Source organism: Carettochelys insculpta, chromosome 4, assembly GCF_033958435.1.
Source record: "Carettochelys insculpta isolate YL-2023 chromosome 4, ASM3395843v1, whole genome shotgun sequence".
Lineage (NCBI taxonomy): Eukaryota > Metazoa > Chordata > Testudines > Carettochelyidae > Carettochelys > Carettochelys insculpta.
This window is the reverse complement of record NC_134140.1, coordinates 13,719,497-13,742,389: the sequence shown is the minus strand read 5'-3', so window position 1 is coordinate 13,742,389 and position 22,893 is coordinate 13,719,497. Positions and strand designations below refer to the sequence as shown.

Below are 22,893 nucleotides of genomic sequence, written 5' to 3'. Positions count from 1 at the left end.
CCTACTAGCTAGTTTTTGCCATTTGGGGTGTGAGACAGACAGTTGTTCAGTGGGTAAATGGATAGAGACTATTGCCAGTTCAGCTCTTGTAAGAGGCATCTGTGAGCTACAGCACTGTCACTGAATGTTAAGGAGGATGCTAGTAATAATGACAACAACGAAGGGGCTTGTAGACATACTGTGCTTTATTGGGCACACTTTACACAGTACAATGCCAGGAAACACAATGGAAATTTAGATCCTCTTGCTGATTCGCTTGTACTTCATGTCTCCCAGGGTCATGGTCTGAAAACCAAACAAAATGCACAAAGCTTTAGTCTTTCACTGAAGTCACCTGCAAATATCATGAGCACCAAGGCTCAAATCTGGCAGACCAGTGGCCTCACTTTGGGCCCCAAGTACAACCACTGTATCTCATTTAAGTTGCCCAGCTAACCCTTTTACTATATTAATCAGTGTTCTAAAACACACATGTCCCGTTTGGCCTTGCTTGTTTGAAACCAATCAACTGAGCTTCCCTTCTCTCTGAGACAGTTGTGCCCCATAAGTCTGCTATAATGAGCGTGAAAATGTTTTTCTCTTACTCAGGTCTTGCTTATTCACACTTTTTCAGTGACCTTCCAATGCCAATTGCCTAATTAAAGGTGTATAGCATGTATTGTATTGCATCTTCGCACTGAAAATGGCCTTAAATGGCTAACAAATTTATTAGGTCATGAATCTTCGTGGGTAAAACCCACTTCCTCAGAAGCTCATAACCAATGTTCCCTCTAATTTTTTCCATCCACGGGCAGAATAAATTTTGTTATGTGCACTGAAACATGTGAAGATCTTTACCACCAACAGAAACACATGCCTCCAGCTGTGGGTGCTCTGATAATTAGCTGGGTGGCACGTGAATCTCTCCTGGGTGCTTGTCCAAGTGTTTATCTTAAAGGGAACACTGCTCATGACCTGATAAATGTGTTGGTCTCTAAGGTGCCACAGGACTTCTAGTTGTTTCTGAAGTTACAGACTAACATAAAACCCTCTGAGACTCTCAGCCAAACCTTGTAGACGTTGGTTGTTAACAAAAGGCCAAATTACAGTAGATCCCCGACTTATACCTAGGTTGCGTTCCTGGGCAACCATGCATAAGCCAAATTTCATGCATCAGGACCAGGGAGGGGAGGGGCCCCGTCGCTTTCAGTCTCCTGGTCCTAGCTGCTCCTGGCTCTGTGCTCCCAGTGCTGGTCTGTTTCCAGGCTCCCACAAGCAGAGGGGAGCTGGGAGCCAGGCTGCTGCCTGGTTCCTGACTCCACGCCACTCACAATTTTGACTTGCGTTATTGCAAGAAACGCATACGTCGCAATCATGCAAGTTGGGGGTCTACTGTACAGCTAATTCTCCATGCTCTACATAAATAACAGATTCTCCTACACTACTGTATAATAGGCACCTCCTGAGCTGGTGGGAATTAGCATAGTTCCACTGAAGTAAGTAGGAATATGCTGATTGATAGCTCTGGAGTTTCTGGCCCAATGTAAAACTGGTAATTGGCACCAGCATTTTCTGCCAGGGCTGTGCAAAATGGGGGGTGAAATTTCATAAGGGGCTGCTGGTTCTCAGGCTCATCCATATTGTTAAAAATGACATCTGTTATTGTTTTATGTTTGCGAATTCACATTTATGTACCAATTGATTTAGTTTTTATATTCTGTTGACTTGTTTTCCTACACTTGCTGAAAGGTTTTTTTCATATGAACATAACCGAAATTGCCATTAGTTTGGATTACCTTAGACAGATTGGGAGGCCCCTGCTAATTGCAAGGACGAAAACGGGGGCCCGATGTAAAAAGTTTGCTCACTCCTGATCTATGCTAACAGCTAGCTGCTCCTGAGGACCTCTGTTAGAAACATGCTATAAGCGATTACATGATTCTAATGGTATATATAACCTCATGCACTTACATTGGTGATTATGTCTCCATTTATTTCAGTGATGGATGTGATTTCATTCATCTTCGCGATCAGTTTATTGTCGCCTTCCATTTGAACAACAGCCTGATGGGAGCAAGGGGAGAGAGAGAGACATTATTACTGCCTGAAGAGTAAAGACCAATTTGCACTCTCATGTTTCTAATTACTCAAAACATTAGGCACATGTAAGATCACAGGAACTGACTCTGTTAGTCATCCAGGGTGGGGCCAGGGCAGGGGGGAGGGTTTGAACACTTTCCCCTCCCGGCCCTTAGAGATGAAGCTGGCACCAGTGTGTAAGATTCCAAATTAACTAACAGTGTGAATTTGAAGTGGATTAGTTAAAACACATTCAATCCCTGCATGGATGCTGCTATTCTGAATTAAAGCTGACCTATTTCTATTTAATTCACTTTCAAAATTAATTAGACTAAGCCGAAGTAGGGCCACTTTAATTTTGAATGAGACCGTTGAGACTGTTCACACCGGGGGCTGCTGAAGTGTAACTAATCCATTTCAAAGGCACACCTTTAATTTCTTCAGGCTAACTTTCTGAGAATATTGCTTTAACTCAACTGGTGGTAGCCTGTCTTCTGCTCCATTTCACGATTCATCCCCAATACATTTGTGGGATAGGAATGACCTTTTGGTGTGTAGCACTGCAGGGTAATTTCAGGTGACTGAGGAATTCCTGTAGCCTTCAAAATGCCTAGAAAGCCACTGGCTGATGAGATAGAGAAGATGAGGGGCTGTATTTCCCAACAGTGTGATTTTAATGTCTGGCAAACCCGTGTCTGTCTTTTCCTTTCTACTTACAAGAACTATCTAGTTTTAGAGGCTATATCCCTAATTCCACAATCGCCCACCCAAACAAAGGCAGATGAGGGAGCAGTCAGCAGGGGCAAAGAGCCTGTGCACATGTCTTCTGTAACAGTGCAGGGCGTGGTTTATACCTGTGCCCTGCAGCTGACCACACCAGGGCAAACCAGATTCAGCCAGATATTCTGGAAGAGCAGCCACCTGCACTTGCACAGAATTGTTCTTTGTGGTTCCCTAACATGTTGCACGGGGGCGGGCAGGGGGGGAACTGAGACAAAGAGCGGCTACAGCCTGCCTTTCCAGGAGACGCCCAGTGTTTGGGAGGTCTAACTTTGGAAACGCGAGGTCTGACTATCAGAGGCGCTGTGTGGGAATTCAGTGACACTGAACAGCCAGGCAGCCAACTGAAGGCAAAGGAAAGTGTTCAGCACCTCTGAGAATTAGGCCCTTGGGTTTCCAAACGGGGTGCTCCAAAACACACGCACCCACCAGCAGAGGCCATTCTTGAAACTCTGCCAACACAGACCACGGCAGTGAGCTCTGCACCCAGGGTGCCAGACCTGGACTCATGTTACAGCGTGAAAAATAGATGCATAGTTTAAGCTGAAGGTTGGGCTCTAACGCCTTCCCCTGTCTCTCTGTTTCAGTGTCTGAGCTCCAGCCCGAGCTGCAACATCCAAACAGCTATGTTGAGAGCTGTGGTGCCAGGCCCATGGAGACAAGTCTGCTGACCTGGGCTAGGACCCTCACAGCCATGGGCTGAGTAAACCTGCCCTGTGTGTCTTGCTGACGTCCTGCCTAAAGCAGCGCAAAGCATAGCACCCAAGTGGGTAGATGCCCTGTCCATTGGGCAGTGCTGCCCTCAGGCTTCATTTAGAGCTTTCCTTCCCTTCCACTATAATAAACCCCATGTGGTCAAAGTGCGAGCCAAGCTCCCTCCATGCACTTACACAGCACAATTCACAGGCCATCTAAATGTTACCAGAGGGAATTCAGGCCATAGCAACTACATGTCCCAGCATGCATTGCTCCACTTTGATCCATGGGCAGGCTGGGAGCTCTAATCGCTGAGTGCCACACATCCCTACTGCACACCAAGGGCTGAATTCCTGGGCAGTGTAAATGGTGTAACAGAGCTGCTCCTGTGTACATAAGCAGATAATTTACCCTAGCAGCAGTTATGGGCTCTGAGGCTGCCTGTGGCTCTCCGGGCAAGATCATGGCACAGCTGTTAGTTGAGCAAATCTGGGTATCTCTGGGTTAGGTGGAAAGGGAAGTGCTACAAGTTCACCAGAAATTATTGTGCTGGGGGCCTGAGGCAATGTCAGTTCAGCCCTTCTTGTGTTGTTGGGATGTAGTGTAAGGACAAGATCCTTCAAGGCGCGGAGGGCCCCTTCCCTGGGGACTGAGCACTCTCAGGGTGCTTAGCACCCCACAGGATGGAGATGATCAGCGTCCCACAGACCTACTCAAAGGAGGTCCGGGCACCTACCTTGACCTTCTTTCCAGCTGGGGTCTCCATCTCGGTGTCCTCTCCAAGAGTGAACTCATTGGTCAGCACTTTGCTGCCGGTGGTCACGGTGACCTTAAACTTGTTGCCATTCTGTACAAATTCTGTGATGCTCTTGACGTCCTTGCCCTTCTCGATCAACTCCTCAGGAAGACCTGGCCAGAAGTAAAAGCCCAGTCTCAGTGAGTGTTCTGAGGAGCACTACAGTGGGGAAGATTGGGACTTCACACAAACAGAGCCAGCTTTCATGCCTGCGACATTCAGGGCTCCTTGACTGGTTTGCGGTGGCCGCAGATTGAGGGACGCTTCCTAAGTTAATACAGGAGCATGTGGTCAGGTGCTATATGAGCGCAACCCATAATGTCATTCAGAGCCTAGACTGGATGAAAATCTCCAACACAAAGACTTGTTCCGCGCCCTACATGGCTGGTTAGAAAGGAAGAAATGCCACCACTGCTCCCCACTCCTGGCCAGGCTAAGAGGAAAGTCAAGATCAAGCAGAAGACAGAGGATGAAGAGGAGAACAAAGAATTTTTGGAGGAGATCAGAGGAGCACCCCGGTTGCCATCCCTCAAAATCTGGAGGTCAGTCATAGGCATGGAGAGTAAAAAGCGTGTCACAATGTATGGAACAAACGACAAAGCAAATCGCTGATGAGTACCTAGAGGGGCTGTAGAACATAAAATTCCTAGTTAGAAAGTTATTGAAGATGTAAGCCAACACTTTCCAACTTGAGTTCCAAAAAGTAAGGCACTAAAAATCTAACTTCAGGCTGCTAAATAATGGGCTCATTTTACCCAGCTCTCGGAATCAGAGGTTTCATTCCCAATAACCAGAGGCTATGTCTACACTGCAGGGAGTTCTTGACATTACTTGTTTCAATGTTCTAATGTCCAGATAAGTAATGTTGGAAAATCGCACTCCCACGGCCAGAGCATTGGGAAAGGGAACGCTCTCATTTACAGCCACAGCATTGCAAGAGATGCTTTCACATGAGCGGATAATAGCTGTACTTTGTTCACACCAATTTCTTTTTGACCTTGAAAGGAGGAGGTCAGTGATGGCCTGTTGGCAGAGCTGGAATAATTATTTGGAGGGAAAAGCACTCATCTCAAATTATCCTGCTTGGCTGTGTGAAAACTCCCCCCCACCCCCAACAAAAAGGGCTTTTTTCCCAAAAAAAGTTCCCCAGTGTAGACCAGCCCAGAATGTCAGATGAGCAGAGTCAAGGCAATCAGATTAATTTAATAGAGTCCTAGGATTAGCTTGTCAGCCAGTGCAAATTGGTAAAGCTCCACTGATTTAGCTGGAAATTCCCAACCATCTGCAGCATCTGAGGATCTGACCCACAGACTCTTAGACCAGGAGGGACCCTTATGATCATTGCAGACTGACTTCCTGCACAATACAGCCCAGAGAAATGTATGCAGTGTTCCCAGCATGTCAGCCAGTGAGAGGCTCTGGCAGTTGCGTGTTCTTTTTACAGGTGTGTAGGATCACAAGTACAGCGTAATGTATTTTAAATGTATATGAATACGTAAAGAGAAACATGGTAACATACTACATTACAAATGAAAATTATTTTGGTCTAAATCTGGGGTGTGTGCATACAATATTATTTCACAATTTTAAACCATGCTGGATGCTACATAAGGATGGAGAAAACACACACAAAACATAGTTACATTATCTGACACTTACCAAGGGCTCTCATGAAAGGCTCAAAGTTTTCTTGAGATTGCAGTTCGAACTTCCCATTGAAGCTCATGATGGGATGTTCTCTGTGGCCTTGCTGGGAAAGAATGTAGCTTGTCAGTAACCAGTGCTTGGGCTTTATAAAAATCTGTTGCCTTGAAAGTCGGTCAGAGGTAATATGATGTAATTTTATGGCCTTGCGCAAACATTAACGTATGACTGAGCAATGGTCAGTGATACACTTCCCTCAGCTCCAGACCTAGGTCACAAAATGGGGTTATTTTTCATTACAATGCTAATAAGGTGCAAAGCAGCATGTGTAACGCTAAAGAAATGAAAGGAGAAATTGCAGAGAGATCTTGTCCGCTGATTGTCTCAGAAAAAGCGAAAGGATTCAAACCAAAGAGTACTGCAGTTCTCAAACTGTGCACTGGGACCCTGACGTGGGTTGTGATCAGAGCTGGAAAAAAATGCCCCAAAAGTTACTTGAGTAAAAGTGCAGCTGCTTTCGCTTCTGGATACTTAAGTACAATCAAGATGTGATGTGTGTGCACATGCACATACTTTAACTCAAGTAGTTTTCCAGCAGGACACTGGTGACTCGTACTTAAGCACCCCCCCAAAAAAAAGCAGCAGCACTTTTACTCAAGTAACTTCTGGGGGACTTTTCCCACTTCTGGCTGTGACTCAGTTTTAATGGGTTCACAACCTCTGGCATGAGACTTGCTGGGGCCCAAGGCTAAGTCCAAAGACTGAGTCCCTCGACCCTTCCCAGGGTTAACACTCAAGGACTTGAGGCCTGCCTACTGGTGTCCAGGCTATAGGCCCCCCATTCTGGGCTGAAGCCCTCTGGCTTCAGTTTTCGCTGCCTTGCCCAAGGTGGTAGGGCTCAGGCTCTGATTTTGACCTGCTCACTGCCCAGGGTCCTGGGGCTAAGACTTCAGCTTTGGCTGCCTTGCCCTGGGCACCCAGGCTTGGGTGGGCTCCAGCTTTGGTGCCCCCTCCTGGGATCATACAGTAATGCTTGTTGCCTGAAGGGGGGTCACAGTGCAATGAAGTCTGAAGATCCCTGCAAGGGAGTTCTGCAAACACACGATAAAAAGTGTTGGGGTGGAGATGGGGGATGATATTTTGGCATCTGGGTGTGGAGCTGTGTGAGATGTCGGGATTTTCATTTGCTCTTTCCAACATACTGGCACAAACAGCTGTGGCTATGGTGTCACCCGGTCATAATGTTGAGCAGCATCAGAGTAACTGCAGCTTGTGTTGCACTTCAGGATACCACAATAGTATTAAAAAGCCTCTAACAGGGCAGTGAAGAGATAGATGTGTGAGAATGAAGAGCCCCAGATCCAAACCTGGAGAAACTTTGTTTTGGATCCCAGCTTGATCATTGGCCTTTGTCTCCATATCAGGGCTGAGCTTATTGGAGGACTAGATGAATGACAGCAGCAGAGGGGATGAAGCCATGTGCTATCAAAACAAGGAGGGGAGGGGGAGAAACACCAACAAGCCCAGAGCTGCCTGTACCCATACCCAGAGTATGCGAAAGCGTAGGGCGCCCGAAAATTTGAGGCACCAATGGGTCTTACTGTCCACTCACCTGCCTCTTCCTATTCCTGCTCTGTGGCTCCGCTTCCTCCGGAGAGGGTCTAGTTAACTTCAAACAAAACAGCCACGCAGAGCTCTTGGCAGAACATTAGACCCATGAAAGAGCCATTGAAGTGGTAATGAAGCCATTTCGCAGGCGTTTGCTGACCCCAGGTATATACTGTCAGTTTCTGAAGTTACTGTGTTAGTTGACAGGACCTTTGTTTAAAAGTTGCTTTTAAAATATTTCATTGATTCGTTGCTGAAGATTATACAAGCCAATCTCTAAAAAATTGCTCACCCCTCCTCAGCTGCCATTGGGCATTGGGACACTGGTTTAATAATACTGTCTAGAGCCCCATAAATCCTAAGGATGGCCCTGAACAAACCCTCCCTTAAGTCTCTTTCTGCTCCTTCCCACCCCCAATTTCCCACTGCTATGTATGCACACGCGCACACACACACAGAGCCAATCAGCTATTCAAGGATAATCTCTGCCCTCAGATCTGCATAGTAGTGTCTTTAAAAAGCTATATAATTAGTGAGCTGAGCAGCAGCCTCCAAGCTGACTGGTGGCACAATCTGCCCACCCAAAATGTTGCTGTGAAAAGCTTCCTCACTTCTTGGAATCACCTCTGCTCTCAGTCCCTTGTCTGGACTCTGGCCAGTTTGTGCATCAAGTCCAAGCTTCCATTTGACACCCACAGAGCTCTGGACAGCTCTGCTCCTTACTCCGTCTCTGATCACATCTCTTTCTATGGCCCCTGAGGTTCTCCTGACTACTCCAGCCAGCATGTCCCTGAGAAGACAGGTCTCCATTTAACTGATGTAGAAGCCAACCAAAATATAAGCTCTTCTCCCTTAAATATAGAGACCAATATTCCACAAAAGGCTAATTACTCTCTTCTTTTCCCATCTTCCATTCTCACCCTGTTGCTTCTCATGCTGGGAAGTGCCTGCTTGTTTGCTAGATGACCAATAGGGCTAGGAACAATTTTCTATCAAACTCTTCTCTGTTGGGGGTTACCTAAATGTACATTTGTGTAGTAAGTTTCTGCTTCCCTCTAATTTTTTCATCAGAAAAATCAAAAACCTCAAAATCCATTTTTTAAAAAAAATTTTCTGGCAAAATTTTTCAATTTTTCAATGAAACATCATCTGTTCCCACAGAAAGCAATCCCATTCTCCAACCAGCTCTACTGGTTAAATTCTCCTCATCCAAACCTCTTCTGAAAACCTCCCAGCTTCCATGAAGCCTTTCAAGGATGACCCACTAAAGAAAGCCATAGCTCTTCATTGTGGGTGTGTTTACACTTGCATTCCTCTTTCGAAAGAGGTATGAAAATGAGGTAAATCAAAAATTCAAATGAGGTATAAATTTGCATATTTTGGTATCTCATTTGCATATTCTAATTTTGAAATTTTGAAAGAGCTTCTTTCGAAAGCAGAAAGCCCGTATAGATGCTGATCTTTCAAAAGTAAACCCCATCTTTGAAAGAATCCTTCTTCCTATTAAATATGCAAATGAGGTGTTGAATATGCAATGTATACCTAATTTGCATTTGAGTCACCTCATTTGCATGCCTCTTTCGTATGCCTGAGCTGCCTAGTCTAGGCTATATTCAGTCCACCTGGCTAGCCAGTTAGCCCAGTTAGCATCTGCTGCGGTAAGTTTTGTGGTACGCCTTTTCACCTGAGCAGTTAGTTAAAAGCCTGGGCTCTTGCAGGCTGTTCCAGTGACAAGAGAAAATTGGTGATGAGACCAGGTATCTTTGTAGCAATTCTGCTTATACACAGCAGGAATCAAGCCACCGGCCCCAGCAGTTTTCCTCATAGTTCAAAGCCTCTTTCAGCCAGCACTCTGCCCCAAAAGCTCTGCCTCACTAGGCTGTTCCCAAGGCCATGCTCCCAGGTCTTGTTCAGGCTTTGTCTGTTGCTTCCATCTCTGGTCTTTCTGCTGTTTCTCTGCGACACACAAAGCTTCATGAAACAACAGCCAGAAAGCCCTCTTCGTTTTGGCCTCTGACAGGTACCTGTGGTTGAGGCGAAGGCTGCCATTGTATTGGCCAGCGGATTACACAAAGGACTGTACTGGTTTCTGACACCCATGTTAAGGGAGGCAGTTTGAATGTGGTTTAGTTCAGCCATCAACACACAGGTTAATAGTCAGGGCAAAAGAAACTTTGCCCCTGGGGAGGCTTCAGCAGTGGTCGTCACTATGGCCTCTTTACTGGGCTGGCTTGGCCAAAGAAGTTCCAATAGGTGGTGCTTCTCGGCATGACAAGCATGGTCATGCAGAGGTTAATTCGGCAGCACCTGCCTCCCAGAGGGCATTCAATCCAGAGGAAGAGCAGGTGACAACAACTTTGTTGAGCTGGCTCCCTTGGCTCCTATTAGCGCAAAGACCCAGCTACTCCTCCTCTAACCTCAGGGCATCTGGCCCTCTGCATTTATTCAGTTAATGAGCCCCTTTGGGCAGGGCCAGGCCCAACCCTAAGAGTCCCAGGTAGATAAGCAAAGCTGTGGATATTTATCAATCTCTGTCTCCTTTGTGAGAGAGGATCTCCCAAATGCACTGTGCAGCAAGAGGTGCCAGGCCTGCATGTATTGTCAGGCTGCTATCAGAAACAGGCAGTCTCCCAAGCAGGGTTCCCTCTGATTTTTGTCATCCATGTGCAGAATAAATATTGTTATCTACACTGAGGCATGTGCAGATGCGCAACACCAGTTGCAACATGCTGCCGGCTGTGAGCGCTGTGGGTGCTTTTCTAATCAGCTGGGTGGCACCTGAATCTCCTCTGGGTGGCTGCCCACCCAAACTCTCAGCCTCCGGGGAACACTGCTTCTGAGTGCAACGCTGGCAGGACTAGTATTTCAGAGCCCATGTGTTTGGCCAGACCTGGCCTCTGATTTCACCATCAAACTTTCACCTACTTCTGCATGTAGGTGGAGGACAAACTGTGGCTTTTGAGTCATCAGGGAGTTGCCAGGTTATGGGTGTTCTAACCAGCCTCTTGGTCAACTTGAGATCCAATTACAACACCCAGCACTCAAGGACCTGGCATGTATGTGCCACACCCTGGGTGATTTTGGCTTCATTCACTGATCATTCCATGCAGTCTGCAGGGTGAGCCCAAGTTCCCTCCAGCTAGCTGCCTACTGGCTGGCTGCATCCCTCCTCACTCTCCCTACCAAGAGGAGGAGGGATGCAGTGAGCAGTAGGGACAACGGGGAGGTGTCACTGTGTGTGGAGTAGCAGGGCCACCACAGCTCAGGTATTCAGATGGGTCAGTGGCAGGGAAGGCTTAGCCATCCAATGCCAACTGTCCTTGTTGCTCATAGGCATGGCTCAGCCTTTTCCCTCCCTCTCCCATTCCCAAGTCCTTCTCTTGCCTACTGCCGCAGGGAAAGATTCCAGCAGCAGGGAGATGCTTTTCCTGGCTGTCTTCCCCAGTCGGAGCCTTTTGTGCCCTGTGTGGCTAAAAACCACAGTGTGGAGACCGCAGGTTTCCCACCAGTGGCAACTGCTGATGGGTGACCCACGAGGGGGGGGGGCCACAAGTACGTGCCCCCTCACCAACAACCTCTGCTCTAAGCCCCACCCCTCCATGCTCTGGTTCCATCCCACCTCTTCTAATGAGAGCAGGGCAGGCCCTGCCACCAAGGGAATCCCTCTGGGGGACGGGCAGGACTGCCCCTGCACCGGCACAGCTCTGACAGTGAGTGCAAAGGGGGACAAGGTGCTGGGAGATGCATGCGACCCTTTGCGCACCACCCCATGCACCATGCCGGAGGAGGGGTACATCCATGGCTATTAGCCAAGATGATCTTGGACACAACCCCACAGTTTGGGTGTCCTAAGCCTCTAACTGCCAGCAGGGGATGACTTGCTTGATAAGTGCCCTACATCTAGAGATAATACACCTCTCTCACAGAGGTGGAAGGGACCTTGAGAGGTCACCGAGTCCAGTCTCTTGCCCTCACAGCAGGGCCGTCCCTGACCATTTTTTTTTTAACCTATTTGTCCCAGATTCCTAAATGGCCCCCTCAAGGGCTCAGCTCACAATGCTGGGTTTAGCAGGTCAATGCTCACACCGCTGAGCTATCCCTCCTCCCAAAGGGATGTGAGCAATCTCTGCCTTGCTCTGTTTGCTCCCAACAAAACAGCTGGCGTTGCCACCGCAGGAAGACAGGATACTGGGCTAGCCAGATCATTGGTCTGAGCCCATTATGGCTGTTCTGGTGTTTCAAACAATCAGTTTGTTCAAACCTGGACCATAATCAGGGGATAAGCAAGAGATACTCTGCATGTGTCAAGCACAAATCATGGCCAGCCATTCTAACTGACTTCTCTGACAGTGTAGCCAGCCTAATGGATGCAGGGGAGCAGTGGACGTGATATATCTGGACTTTAGTAAGGCTTTTGATGCTGTCTCTAACGATGCTCTCAGAAACAAACTAAGGATATATGGAAACAAACCAACCGTCATGTCGCCCTTTAAAAACTAACAAAATAATTTATTAGGTGACGAGCTTTCGTGGGGCAGACCCACTTCTTCAGGTCACGGCTGTACCTGAACAGACTGAATGAAATGGGTACGCCACTAACTGCAGAACTGTATTCCAAGTGGAGTTACTGAGGCTCGGCTGTGGCACAGGGGCGACAGCAGAGGGGCATGTAAACATGCCTGATTGGTGAATAATAATGAGGAGCTGTGCTGCACATGCAGCACCTTATTAGCATAATTCTAACCATGCAAACTTCAAACTTGCTAACTTCGAAGCACCGGCAACCAGTCTAGACGCAAGCACTTTGAAGTACCCGCACAACTTCAAAGTTCCCTTACTCCCAACATGTCAAAATGGCTTAGAGAACTGGTCTGAAATGAATCTCATGAAATTCAAGAAAACAAGCACACAATGCCACCGCTAGGAATGAAAAAACGGAGACACCGCGACAATAGAGGGAATAATAAACCTTGCCCTATAGGCAGACTGGGGTACACAGACTCAGTTGCTGCCTGGCCTGGTGTGCAGGCTTGGGCCACTACCTGTCAGCTAATTCCACCCTGTAATGAGTTTCTCCAGAGACATTGTAGTGTGGGGGCCTGGCTCCCTCTCTGGTGGCTGGGCTGACAGGCACGACCCCCTTATAATCAGACTGCCTCCCTGTATTTTGGAGGCTGTCACTCTGCGGATCTGTGAGAAATGTAAAGAGCACAACCCCAAACCTGGTGACATGGGCGGGGGGTGGGGGTTGTTGTGTGTTTGTGTGTCTCTCATGACCAGTTGGGTACAGAAGGCGGAAAGGCCATGGGTCCTTTTATTTATTTATTTTTGTTTGCAGGTCTCCTTTAAGTGAAAGCTATTTCAGGGCTTACAAAATGTGAATTTAAAGCAGACTTTATATTCCTGAATAAACTTCAAATGTGAACAACCTCTAAGAAAAAGCTTTCTACACTTGGTGTTATTCAGGCATAGATAAGCTCTTAATAAGGGCTTCCTCTATCAACATCTTTGATTCTTTTTCTAAGTGACAGTCCTTGATGTACAGTTCCTAGATTAGATTACATCCTTATCAGCTGCCTGATAAATAATTGCAAGCACAGCAGCTTGTTCAGAAGGCTGTAACATGATTTACTTCAGTGATTAATGCTCATAAGGGATGAAATTCATCACTGCCTTTGTGAAAGGCCAGAGCCATGCTGTGAAAGTTCCTATTTTGAAAGCTTAAAGGACATTTATGCAATGGGCACACTCATGGTGAAGAGGGCTGAATTTCCCCCAAACAGCATTTCACAGCAGATCTTAATTTAGCTTCTCTTTACCCAGTGCCTATACTTGAAAGCAGAACACAGAGTCAGTGGCCTCAGACAACAGGGTCTCCTCTGATCATGATGACATGATGGTTGCTAAAATCTTTTCTATGACTAGTAACGGTAACATGAAAGGTCAACTAATAAATTATTTTGTTAGTCTTTAAAGTGCTACTTGACTGCTTTTTTGTTTTCTATGACTGTAACATGGTGGGCAAGTGAGACAGACCAGCTTTCAAGCTTACCCAGAGCTCTTCTGCAGGTCTGGGACATGGTTCTCTGAGCATCCCAGCCAAACACAAGGTGGATCAGATTTAGAATGAGTTGTTAACATATTATTTCCAGGTTTCATTGACACTGAGTACATTTTCCGGACCTGCAGAAGACCTCTGTGTAGGACTGAACTCTCATGTCCCTTACAGAAAGAAGATGGGTCAGTAAAACACACTATTTCACCCACCTTGGGTCTCTAATATTCTGGGACAGACATGGGTACAACTGTAGTTCCCTCTATTTGATTTCCATGCATGGGCAGAATACATTTTGTTAGGTGCACCAAGATATATGTGGACGTGCACAAACATTAGAAACACACGCTGCTGACTGTGGGTGGCTGTGGGCACTCTGCTAATTAACCGGGTGGCACCTGAATTTCTCCTGGGCGGCTGCCGAAGCACTGAGCTTACGGGGAACACTGGCTACAACAACACTGCATTCCACAATGGCTAAATGTGTGCACAATGGATAGACAATAGGGGTGGAGATGCCCTGCGTCCTGAAATTCATAGAAGAGTTCTGACTTGCAGGGTGGGTTTGTCCCTTCTTCTGAAGTTAGAGTGCTTCACTGATTTCAGTGCAGTGACTGAGGACTGGTCTACACTAGGGATCAAAGTCGATCCCAGATATGCAATTCTAGCCACGCCATTTGCAAAGCGAGAATCAACACGTCAGGATCGACTTCTTCCCTGGCGTGGATCGGGACTATAGGGGCTCGTGCTGAAAATCCTTACTGCCAGGGTCAACGGCCAAGCCCGGAGAGATAGATTTTGCCACATCTTCACACACATGGCAAAATCAATCCCTGGAAGACCAATCGTGGTGCACTGACCCCTGGTAAGTATAGACATACCCTGAGCTTCACCTGGTTGTTTGAACTGCAAATCATTGGGAAATGCACTGAACCATGAGATAGTCTCATGTCTGAGTGAGGTGGGCCTCATCCTGAAACATCCCCTTGTTGCACCCCTGTCCCTTAATCTTACTGCAGAGTCTGGTCATAGAGTGACATCTGGAGTTATGTTGTGGGCGGAAACAGCCTAGGCCCACTCTGCAAAGCACTCGGTAGCATGTTCCTGAGATATTCTTGTCTGAGGATGCCACAGGGACTTGGAGAAGCTGGAACATAGCATTGTCACTTAAACGTGTCGTGGTGCCTGGCTACTTACTAAGGGCCACGTTGTCTCTGGTCTTTAAGAAGTGTGCAAAAAGATGTGTGGGAATTTTATGAATAAGGGTCGGGGCAAATGCAATCTCTGCGCTTTGGAGAGCACAGACGCTGCTCACTCTGTGCATTGAAATGGTGCGAACTACTCCTAAATGAGCCTCTGCCCTGCTATGTAACTGGCATGCCTGAGAAGCTGTTACGGTTTTGTGCGTGCACTACCAGCTAGTGACTCCAGGAGCATTACTGTTGTTGTCAGTAGGGATCTGCTCAAGCTCTACCATTTGCATCTGGATGTGGAGCCGGGATTGTCTTTTTGTTCTGTGTTTGTACAGTGCCTACCACAATGGGGGCCGGTCCATACTTGCAGCTTGAGACATTACCACAATACAATATAATACATAATAGTAGGTTGTCATTTGCACTGGACCCCTAATTTAAGAAAGTCAGATTTACAGGTTAGTTTGCACCCAGCCCAAGTCATTAACCTGATAGTAACTACGCTTCTACCCGTTGACACCAGTAGCTGCACGGGAGTCACTCCTTATTTGCACTGGTGCGAGTCAGATCTGAGTCAGGGCCTGTATATACAAAGTTTTCCTTTTAAGCCTTGCATATGAATGTTCATTAACTTTTAAGTGGTTACTATTATTAATTGCTATCGTTAAACAAACTAGAGTTGGCAATCAAGTTATTTTCCTTCTGAAGGTCGCTTGGGAGATTGCGGGATCTAAAAAGTGCTGTATGCATAAAGAGGATTTGTATCATGTCCTCTCTTTGCATAGGGACATCACATTTCCCATAGCAAACTATGCTCTGTGGTCTATCTATGGACGACCACCACTATAGGATCTGAGCATCCCACACTATTTATCCCCATACCTCCCTGAGGTAGAAAAATGCTACTATCCCCATTTTGCAGAGAGGGAACTGACATACTCAGAGATGAAGTAACTTGCCCAAGGTCATACAGGAAATCTGCAGCAGAGCAAGGAACTGCACTGGCATCTCTCACGTGTTAGGTTGTTAGGCTAGCCTCTGCACTCTCCTTTCTCTTTGGCTTAGGGCACAGGGCCCAAGCGGCACTCTCTGTTCATTTTCACTCATAGTCACATATCTCCATTGAGCTAAAATTTGGCTGCTTCATTTCATTTATTTGCTAGACTTTTAGGGCTGGGTGGTGCAATCCTTCCATTGGTAAACCCTTACTAACTCAAATAGTCCCATCAACAGGAGTAAGAGTTGCACAATCTCACTCTCAATCCTCCTGTGACCTCTGTCCCCACAAGAGTGTTGTGCACTTTGCTCTACTGAACAAAATGGTGCGTGGTGCCCTGAGAACCTGTTACGATATGAAATCACTGCTGCCTTAAGAATCTGCAGGGGGAAGCTGAGATGAAAGAACTTGGTTCCTCTTTCAAAATTCTGCCTGCTTGTCTTTGTCTCCTCACATTGATCTTTGGCCTTATTAATGACTGCCTTACAAAACACAAAATAATGAAAAACTGGGGAGGTTAGGGAGGATGTGGGAAAAAAAAACACCCATGTGGAAATGTTATCTCCCAGCCCATATCAGATGACTGTCATTCTTTAACACACACTGCATCTGGAAGGGACGGATGTCTATTTGTTGTGCCAAAAGGGCAATTTTGTGCCCTTTGGTTTGTTTGCGGATTTAATAATATACCCACATAAACATGTTAATATAAAAGGCATAAAAAGATTAAGAGTGCACAGTTACATCATCCAGAGGGCATATCTAAACAGCAATCACCAGAGGTGATAGGCAACTCAGAGAGACATCCCACAGCTAACTTTCACCCAAATAACCCAATTTTTTACCTAGCATTCTGAGCAGATGTACACACAATAGATACAGACTCTTCCAGAGCTGTCTACTTCTCAGACATACCACACTGAACTAGACCAGTGAATCGTCCACTTATTTGCTTACTATTTAGATTGGTTTGATTTTAGTGTGGGGTTTAATATCTAGTTAGATGGCACTTAGTTCACGGGAAGGTAGGGGTTTGTAGTCCCTGTGAGTAGGCATTTTTGTTGAATTTCTTTATCCTCTGTAAGCTGTGGAAGAGCTTAAATATGGACCCTCCCCCAACTTCAGTATAGGATCTGAGCACCTCACACTGTTTAACGTATTCATCCTCAAAATACCTCTCAGGGTGTAGGAAAGTGCTTCTCTCCCGTGTTCTGACATGGGGATTTGTAATGACACCTGAGCTGAGTACTGACAGAGAGATAGCTGTGTCAGTCTATATTCTATCAAAACAAAAAAGCAGTCCAGTAGCACTTTAAAGACTAACAAAATAATGTATTAGGTGGTGAGCTTTCGTGGGACAGACCCACTCCTTCAGACGATGGCCATGTTTTGAGCTGAGTACGTTAATGGATGACTACACAGAAAATAACATTTAACCTACAAGAACTTGTGTTTATATCTTCTCCTGATCAATCAATAACTGTTTTCCTCCACAAAGGGGGAAGCAATGCAAGTTTTCTGAGCGCACATCTTCTTCTGTGTTAAGAATGGATTTAATTTTCTAGTATTTGGAGTTTCCACTTGAATGGGACCAGGTGCTTGGCACCACTGATAATAAGGCCCCTCTAAATTTCACAAGTCTGCAGAAACTTTAATTCGAGGCTTAAAATAACACCAAGTTAGTGCTCACAAGGGGAAGGGTAGGGGAAATGTGGGGATTACTTTCTCCCTCCATATGAAATGCAGCCATCTCTGGAGAGGGGAGGAAGTAAAGCAGCTCTGCACTATACAACAATATTATGCCACAAATTAGGACAGGAGCAGTGTTCCCTGCAAGCTGAGCACTTGGGTGGCTGCCCAGGTGAGATTCAGGTGATGCCCAGGTTATTAGCAGAGTGCCCACAGTGGGAAATGTGTGTTTCTACTGGTGGTGCACATCACCACTTGCTTTGGTGCACATAACAAAATTTATTCCACCCGTGGGTGAAAAAATTAGCAGGAACCCTGGACAGGAGGTGGAGAATATCTTTTTCTCCAGTCAAATTTGATGGGGCCTGAGGCAGGGAAAATGTAGTTACCTGAGCTTAACCAGAACAATGGAAGTGACACCCTTCTTTTAGAAAAGCGTTATAGGAACTTGACCAGGCAGTGAGGATCTGGCTTTGTGTCTTAGCTACAAGAAAGGGCAACAGCAGGGCAAAGACTAGGTGAAAAAAAAGCACAAGTGAAAGTGAAGCTGCTGTTGCAGGCTCAGCCCTCATGGTCCCCAGATGCCACTGGGGCAAGGAGTGAGGAATCAAAGAAAGAGGAAAAGTCAGTGTTATCCCGCCTGGGGGAGTTGGCAACCTTGGTTATGCTTTGATGGACACTTAGATGGGATCAATGCCTGCCTGTCAACCCAGTCTACAGTTGCCAACGGCTCTGCTTCACAGCCAAATCTTGCTGGGATGGGTTTCTTTCACCCCCTGCTCTTGCATTACTAGCCTGCCTCTGTACATCATTTCTGTGTGCACACAATCCAGCACTCTGTGACCCGAGCTTAGTGGTTCCTCCCCATAGTTGAGAGGCTGGGCTTGGACAAACAGTGTTAGTATCTCCACATAGTAGTTTCCCATTCCACTGTTCCCAGCACTGCTCCCCAAGAAGGAGTCGTCAAAGAACCTGCAAAACACTGTGGGACCAGAAGGGGATAAAACATTCCACAACCTCCCTCCAGCCACCATTGGATGAACTAGGGCAGTCGTAGAATGCAAGGCATTAAAGACAGCTACAAGCAATGTGCTCTGTAAGCTGTGAATTTGTGCAGCTGCTCAGGAGTGAGTCCAAAGCCGACCAGCCGACTAGCACAGCCCCCAGAGCTAGGTTTTGTTTCTACTGCCTCAAGCACACAATAAAATTTATTCCACGCATGGATGGAAAAAAATTGCACATGGAAAGAAAAGATTAGAAGGAACATTGGCTACAAGACCTTTTGTTTACCGATGTCATGACCTGGGCCAGGGGTACAACATCCAGGAAGGTCCCTGCAGGTGGGTCAGGCCTATTGAGTCATTGTGCCAGAGAATGACAACAGTGCAGCTGTGACACCTTCCGAGCCTTCCTTGCATGGGAATGATTTGAACTGAACCAATTTGGGGGGAGAGGCTCATAAGACCTACCCAGAGATGGTGCAGTCATCATCTGGCAACAGGTGCTTGCATGTCATATGCAAACATTACCCAGACTAGCTTAGCATAATGAATTCCAGCAGAACAGCATGGGCCAGCCCCTCCACTGACTTCAGCAGAGCCTTGTCAAGCCACACCAGCTGGGGCTCTGACCTCAGTGTTAGAACACAAAGTCGTAGTACGTTTGGGGAAGTGGCAGCAAAAGCTGCTTAAGGACAGGGCTCATGCAAAACTCGGATTTGTTCACGGCTTCTGCGGGGTGTATATGTGCAGCCCCCTTTGGGGGTAACTCATTGTTAGGCTGCCAGTGATCCAACCCCCAGCATTCATTCCTGGGAGCTCCTTCCTTGCAAGGAGCTCTGAAAGGCCTAGGGTTTTGGAGGCCAGCTTGGGAAACCTCTGAGAAACCCACATCTGTGCTTGAAACTGGTACAGTGTAGCTAGTGGCTTGGCACCGACCTAGACTAAGAGCAGGACTTAGTTTTTTGGGTGTTGCTGTGCAAATGCCCAGTGTGACCACCCTGTGCCTCAGTTTCCCCCACTGTAACAAGGCAGCTAATGATACTTCTCTCCTTTGTAAAGTGCTATGTAAGACCTCAGGCGGATCAGGAAGGTTAAATGTGCATGTAGGCACCCAGCAACGACTGGTGCAGGGATTGCAGGAGGGGCAATGGCCTCATGCCCCTGCTCTGTCGCATCCCTTCTCCACCCATGCCCCACCCGTCTCCCACCCCTGCTCTGACCTTTCCCTGCCCCTGGTCTGCACCCCTCCTGCTTCTTCCTGTGGAAGCACCTTGCCCCTTCCAGTGAGTGCGGGGTCAGTCCCCCTCACTGTGTCCCCCGACCTAGGAGTAGCGCTGCTGGGCTGCGCCGCTGCGGGAGAGGGGCGGGACTGCCCACATGAACATGGGCAGTGGTGCTCACGGTGAGTGAGACACAGGAGGTGACGCGGGGGTGCATGTGACCCCCCCAGGACATCCCCCGCATGTTGTCTATGCAGGCACTGATCTATGTTCTGTAAGCCACACCAGTGCACTCTGGAAATGAGTGCCAAGGAAGGACTGTCATTGGTGGGGCCAGCACAGTAAAGGGACCTTGAATAGGGCTGAACCATACTTGAACTTGCAAACAAGAGGGCGCTCCTGCACTGCAAAGAGGGGGATTGCGTCACGTGACCATCTGCTGGGTTTGTGGCAGTGGTCCCCTCCTCCCAGCCACCATGGTTAACCCCAAAATTAGTCGCCGTTCACCTGGGCTTGTCAGGAGACTTGTCCCTGAAAGTTGTTTCACGACTCTACACCCAGGTTTCCTGTACTGGAGCGATGCGCCGCGCCGCGCCTGGTCAGTGCAGGCGACCTTCACTGAGAGTGGGGCTTAGGGTGAAAAAGAGGTTCTCCCGCTGCATCCCAGCTCCATGTTGGCTGGGAGTGGTGATGCACCACTCAATGTCCTGCTCTGGACCCTGCGTCACACTCCCGTTCACTAAGGTCGCAAGCACATCTGCAAATTGACTGGAGCCCAGCTAGAAAGGAGGTGACAGGCAGAGCACACGCCTCCGTCTCTCTGTGCTACTTCCATCCCTCGTACCCTCGCGGAAAACGCAGAGATGCTGCCCTCTACACCCAGCACGCCTCCGGCCAATCCACCGCTGTGCCCTCCACCCCCAACTGCCCCTTGCTCCTGTGCCCCTGCTTCAGCACTGCCCCCTACAACTATCCCACCCCCGCCACACCAGCCTCAGCACTGCCCCCATACAACTACCCCTCCCCCACCCCGACTCAGCACTGCCCCTACAACTACCCCTCCCCCACCCCGACTCAGCACTGCCCCCTACAACTATCCCACCCCCGCCACACCAGCCTCAGCACTGCCCCCATACAACTACCCCTCCCCCACCCCGACTCAGCACTGCCCCCTACAACTACCCCTCCCCCACCCCGACTCAGCACTGCCCCCTACAACTATCCCACCCCCGCCACACCAGCCTCAGCACTGCCCCCATACAACTACCCCTCCCCCACCCCGACTCAGCACTGTCCCCTACAACTACCCCTCCCCCACCCGACTCAGCACTGCCCCCTACAACTACCCCTCCCCCACCCCGACTCAGCACTGCCCCCTACAACTACCCCACCCCCCAGCCTCAGCACTGCCCCATACAACTACCCCCCACTCTCAGCACTGCCCCACACAACTACCCCACCCCCCCACTCTCAGCACTGCCCCCTACAACTACCCCACCCCCCACACCCCAGCCTCAGCACTGCCCCCATACAACTACCCCTCCCCACCCCTGACTCAGCATTGCCCCCTACAACTACCCCACCCCCCAGCCTCAGCACTGCCCCATACAACTACCCCACCCCCCACTCTCAGCATTGCCCCCTACAACTACCCCACCCCCCACACCCCAGCCGCAGCACTGCCCCCTACAACTATCCCACCCCCCACACCCCAGCCTCAGCACTGCCCCCAGACAACTACCCCACCCCCCATACCTCAGCCTCAGCACTGCCCCCCATACAACCCCGCCACCCATGCCCCATCTGCTCCATCACCACTGCCCCACACACCCATCCTCTCAATGTCAGCCCTAAACACACCTGTCCTTCCCTCACATCCCCACCTGCCCATGCAAAGCTGCCCCCCCATGGTGCACCCCCAGTCCCTCAGCCACCTGCCACCCCACCCAATCATGCCACAGCTGCCTCCCATGCTACTCGGCATCCCTTCTCACCCCACGGCTGCCCCCCAGCACCGCATGCTCTAGCTGCAGTCTCCCCACCCCCAGAGCCCTGTGCCAATGAGGGGCCATGGTCTGAACACCTCCCCCACCCCATGCACCAGCTCACTCACAACCCCTGCATCCACTCGGACTGGGACAGGCAGTGAAGGGGCTCGTGGTGGGGCTGCTGAGGGGGAGGGAAAGTGGAGGGTCAGGCAGGGACAGGGAAAGCAGCTGCATTCCCATTGCATCAGCAGCTCGGGAGCTTTGTTTGCCTCGTTGCCCTGGGCACTGAGGTCTCCCCCCTGCCTGTGTCGGGGGTGGGGGCAAGGAGGCAGTGGCGGGGGGCTGCACTCACCCTGCTGCCCTGTCTGGCTGCTGCAGTCCCTGATCTGCTCACCCGGCACCTGTTCAGCTGCCAATCATGCTGGAGGACGGGGTGTGTTGTGCACCCCCCCACACCCCCCAGTGGGAGGGGCTGCTGCATGCCACGCCCCCTGCCCAACTGAAGGCTTTTTCCATCACCACCTCCTGCTTTGTCTCCCAGCTGGGCTCTGGCTCTCCGCCTTTGCGCTGCTTCTGAAGCTGGGGCTCACATGCGCTGCCCCTCATCCCACTCCTTTCTCTGTCCTTTCTCCAAGCCGCCCCCAGCAGCCTCCCTGCAGCCTGGGCAGGTGGACAGGGCTGCCTGTGCTTGGCCCCCTCCAGTGCCCAGCCCTCAAAGAAAAACAGCCGCTCCATCGCCTCCAGCTCCACGGCCAGGGGTCCAGGCGCCTATTATTACCCCGGACATTTTTAGAAATATAAAAAGAACATCTGGACAGAGTTTTAAGAACTGAAAAATAGGACATGTCTGGGGAAAAAACAGATGTACGTGTAACTGCTGACAGGCCCGCTTGAACCTGGGACCTCTAGAGCTTAGTGCAGGTGTCTCTGCAGCTTAAGCTAAAGGCCTGCTGGTGCTCAGTTTAGGCTGTACAGGACACGTTCTTTCACTGTGACGTGGTCTAGGTACCACTACATGGGACAATGAACCACACATAGGTGTGTAGATTATATATGGTAACTCTAACCGTGAAGGAGGAAGAGCATTAAAAGGGAAGGTGTCGAAAAAAGGGCAGAATCAGTCACTGGTGTATCCTTTTTCCACCATGCGCTGCAATATTTTGGCACT

General features: G+C 48.8%; 1 protein-coding gene across 2 annotated transcripts; it reads right to left on the bottom strand.

The window, feature by feature from the left end:
* Window positions 1-167: 167 nt before the first annotated feature.
* Window positions 168-22,131, bottom strand: FABP1 (fatty acid binding protein 1). 2 transcript variants are annotated; one of them, XM_074991679.1, is made up of 5 exons: window positions 22,078-22,131; window positions 5,990-6,080; window positions 4,271-4,443; window positions 1,951-2,043; window positions 168-285 (listed from the first exon to the last, which is right to left on the bottom strand). In XM_074991679.1, exons 2-5 carry the CDS (start codon window positions 6,054-6,056, stop codon window positions 235-237), a joined length of 384 nt encoding a protein of 127 aa, XP_074847780.1. In that variant the 5' UTR covers window positions 6,057-6,080; window positions 22,078-22,131; the 3' UTR covers window positions 168-234. The 2 variants fall into 2 exon arrangements, with proteins under 2 accessions (XP_074847780.1, XP_074847781.1); XM_074991680.1 differs by having other exon boundaries at window positions 5,990-6,076; window positions 22,078-22,096.
* Between the last annotated feature and the right edge of the window lie 762 nt (window positions 22,132-22,893).

Coding starts and splice junctions, on each gene's coding strand:
- FABP1 (XM_074991679.1), bottom strand. CDS start 6,056: ATGAGCTTCAATGGGAAGTTCGAACTGCAATCTCAAGAAAACTTTGAG. Junction 4,444..5,989: donor GCCTTTCATGAGAGCCCTTG/GTAAGTGTCAGA, acceptor ACTTCTGGCCAG/GTCTTCCTGAGGAGTTGATC. Junction 2,044..4,270: donor CAGCTGGAAAGAAGGTCAAG/GTAGGTGCCCGG, acceptor TGCTCCCATCAG/GCTGTTGTTCAAATGGAAGG.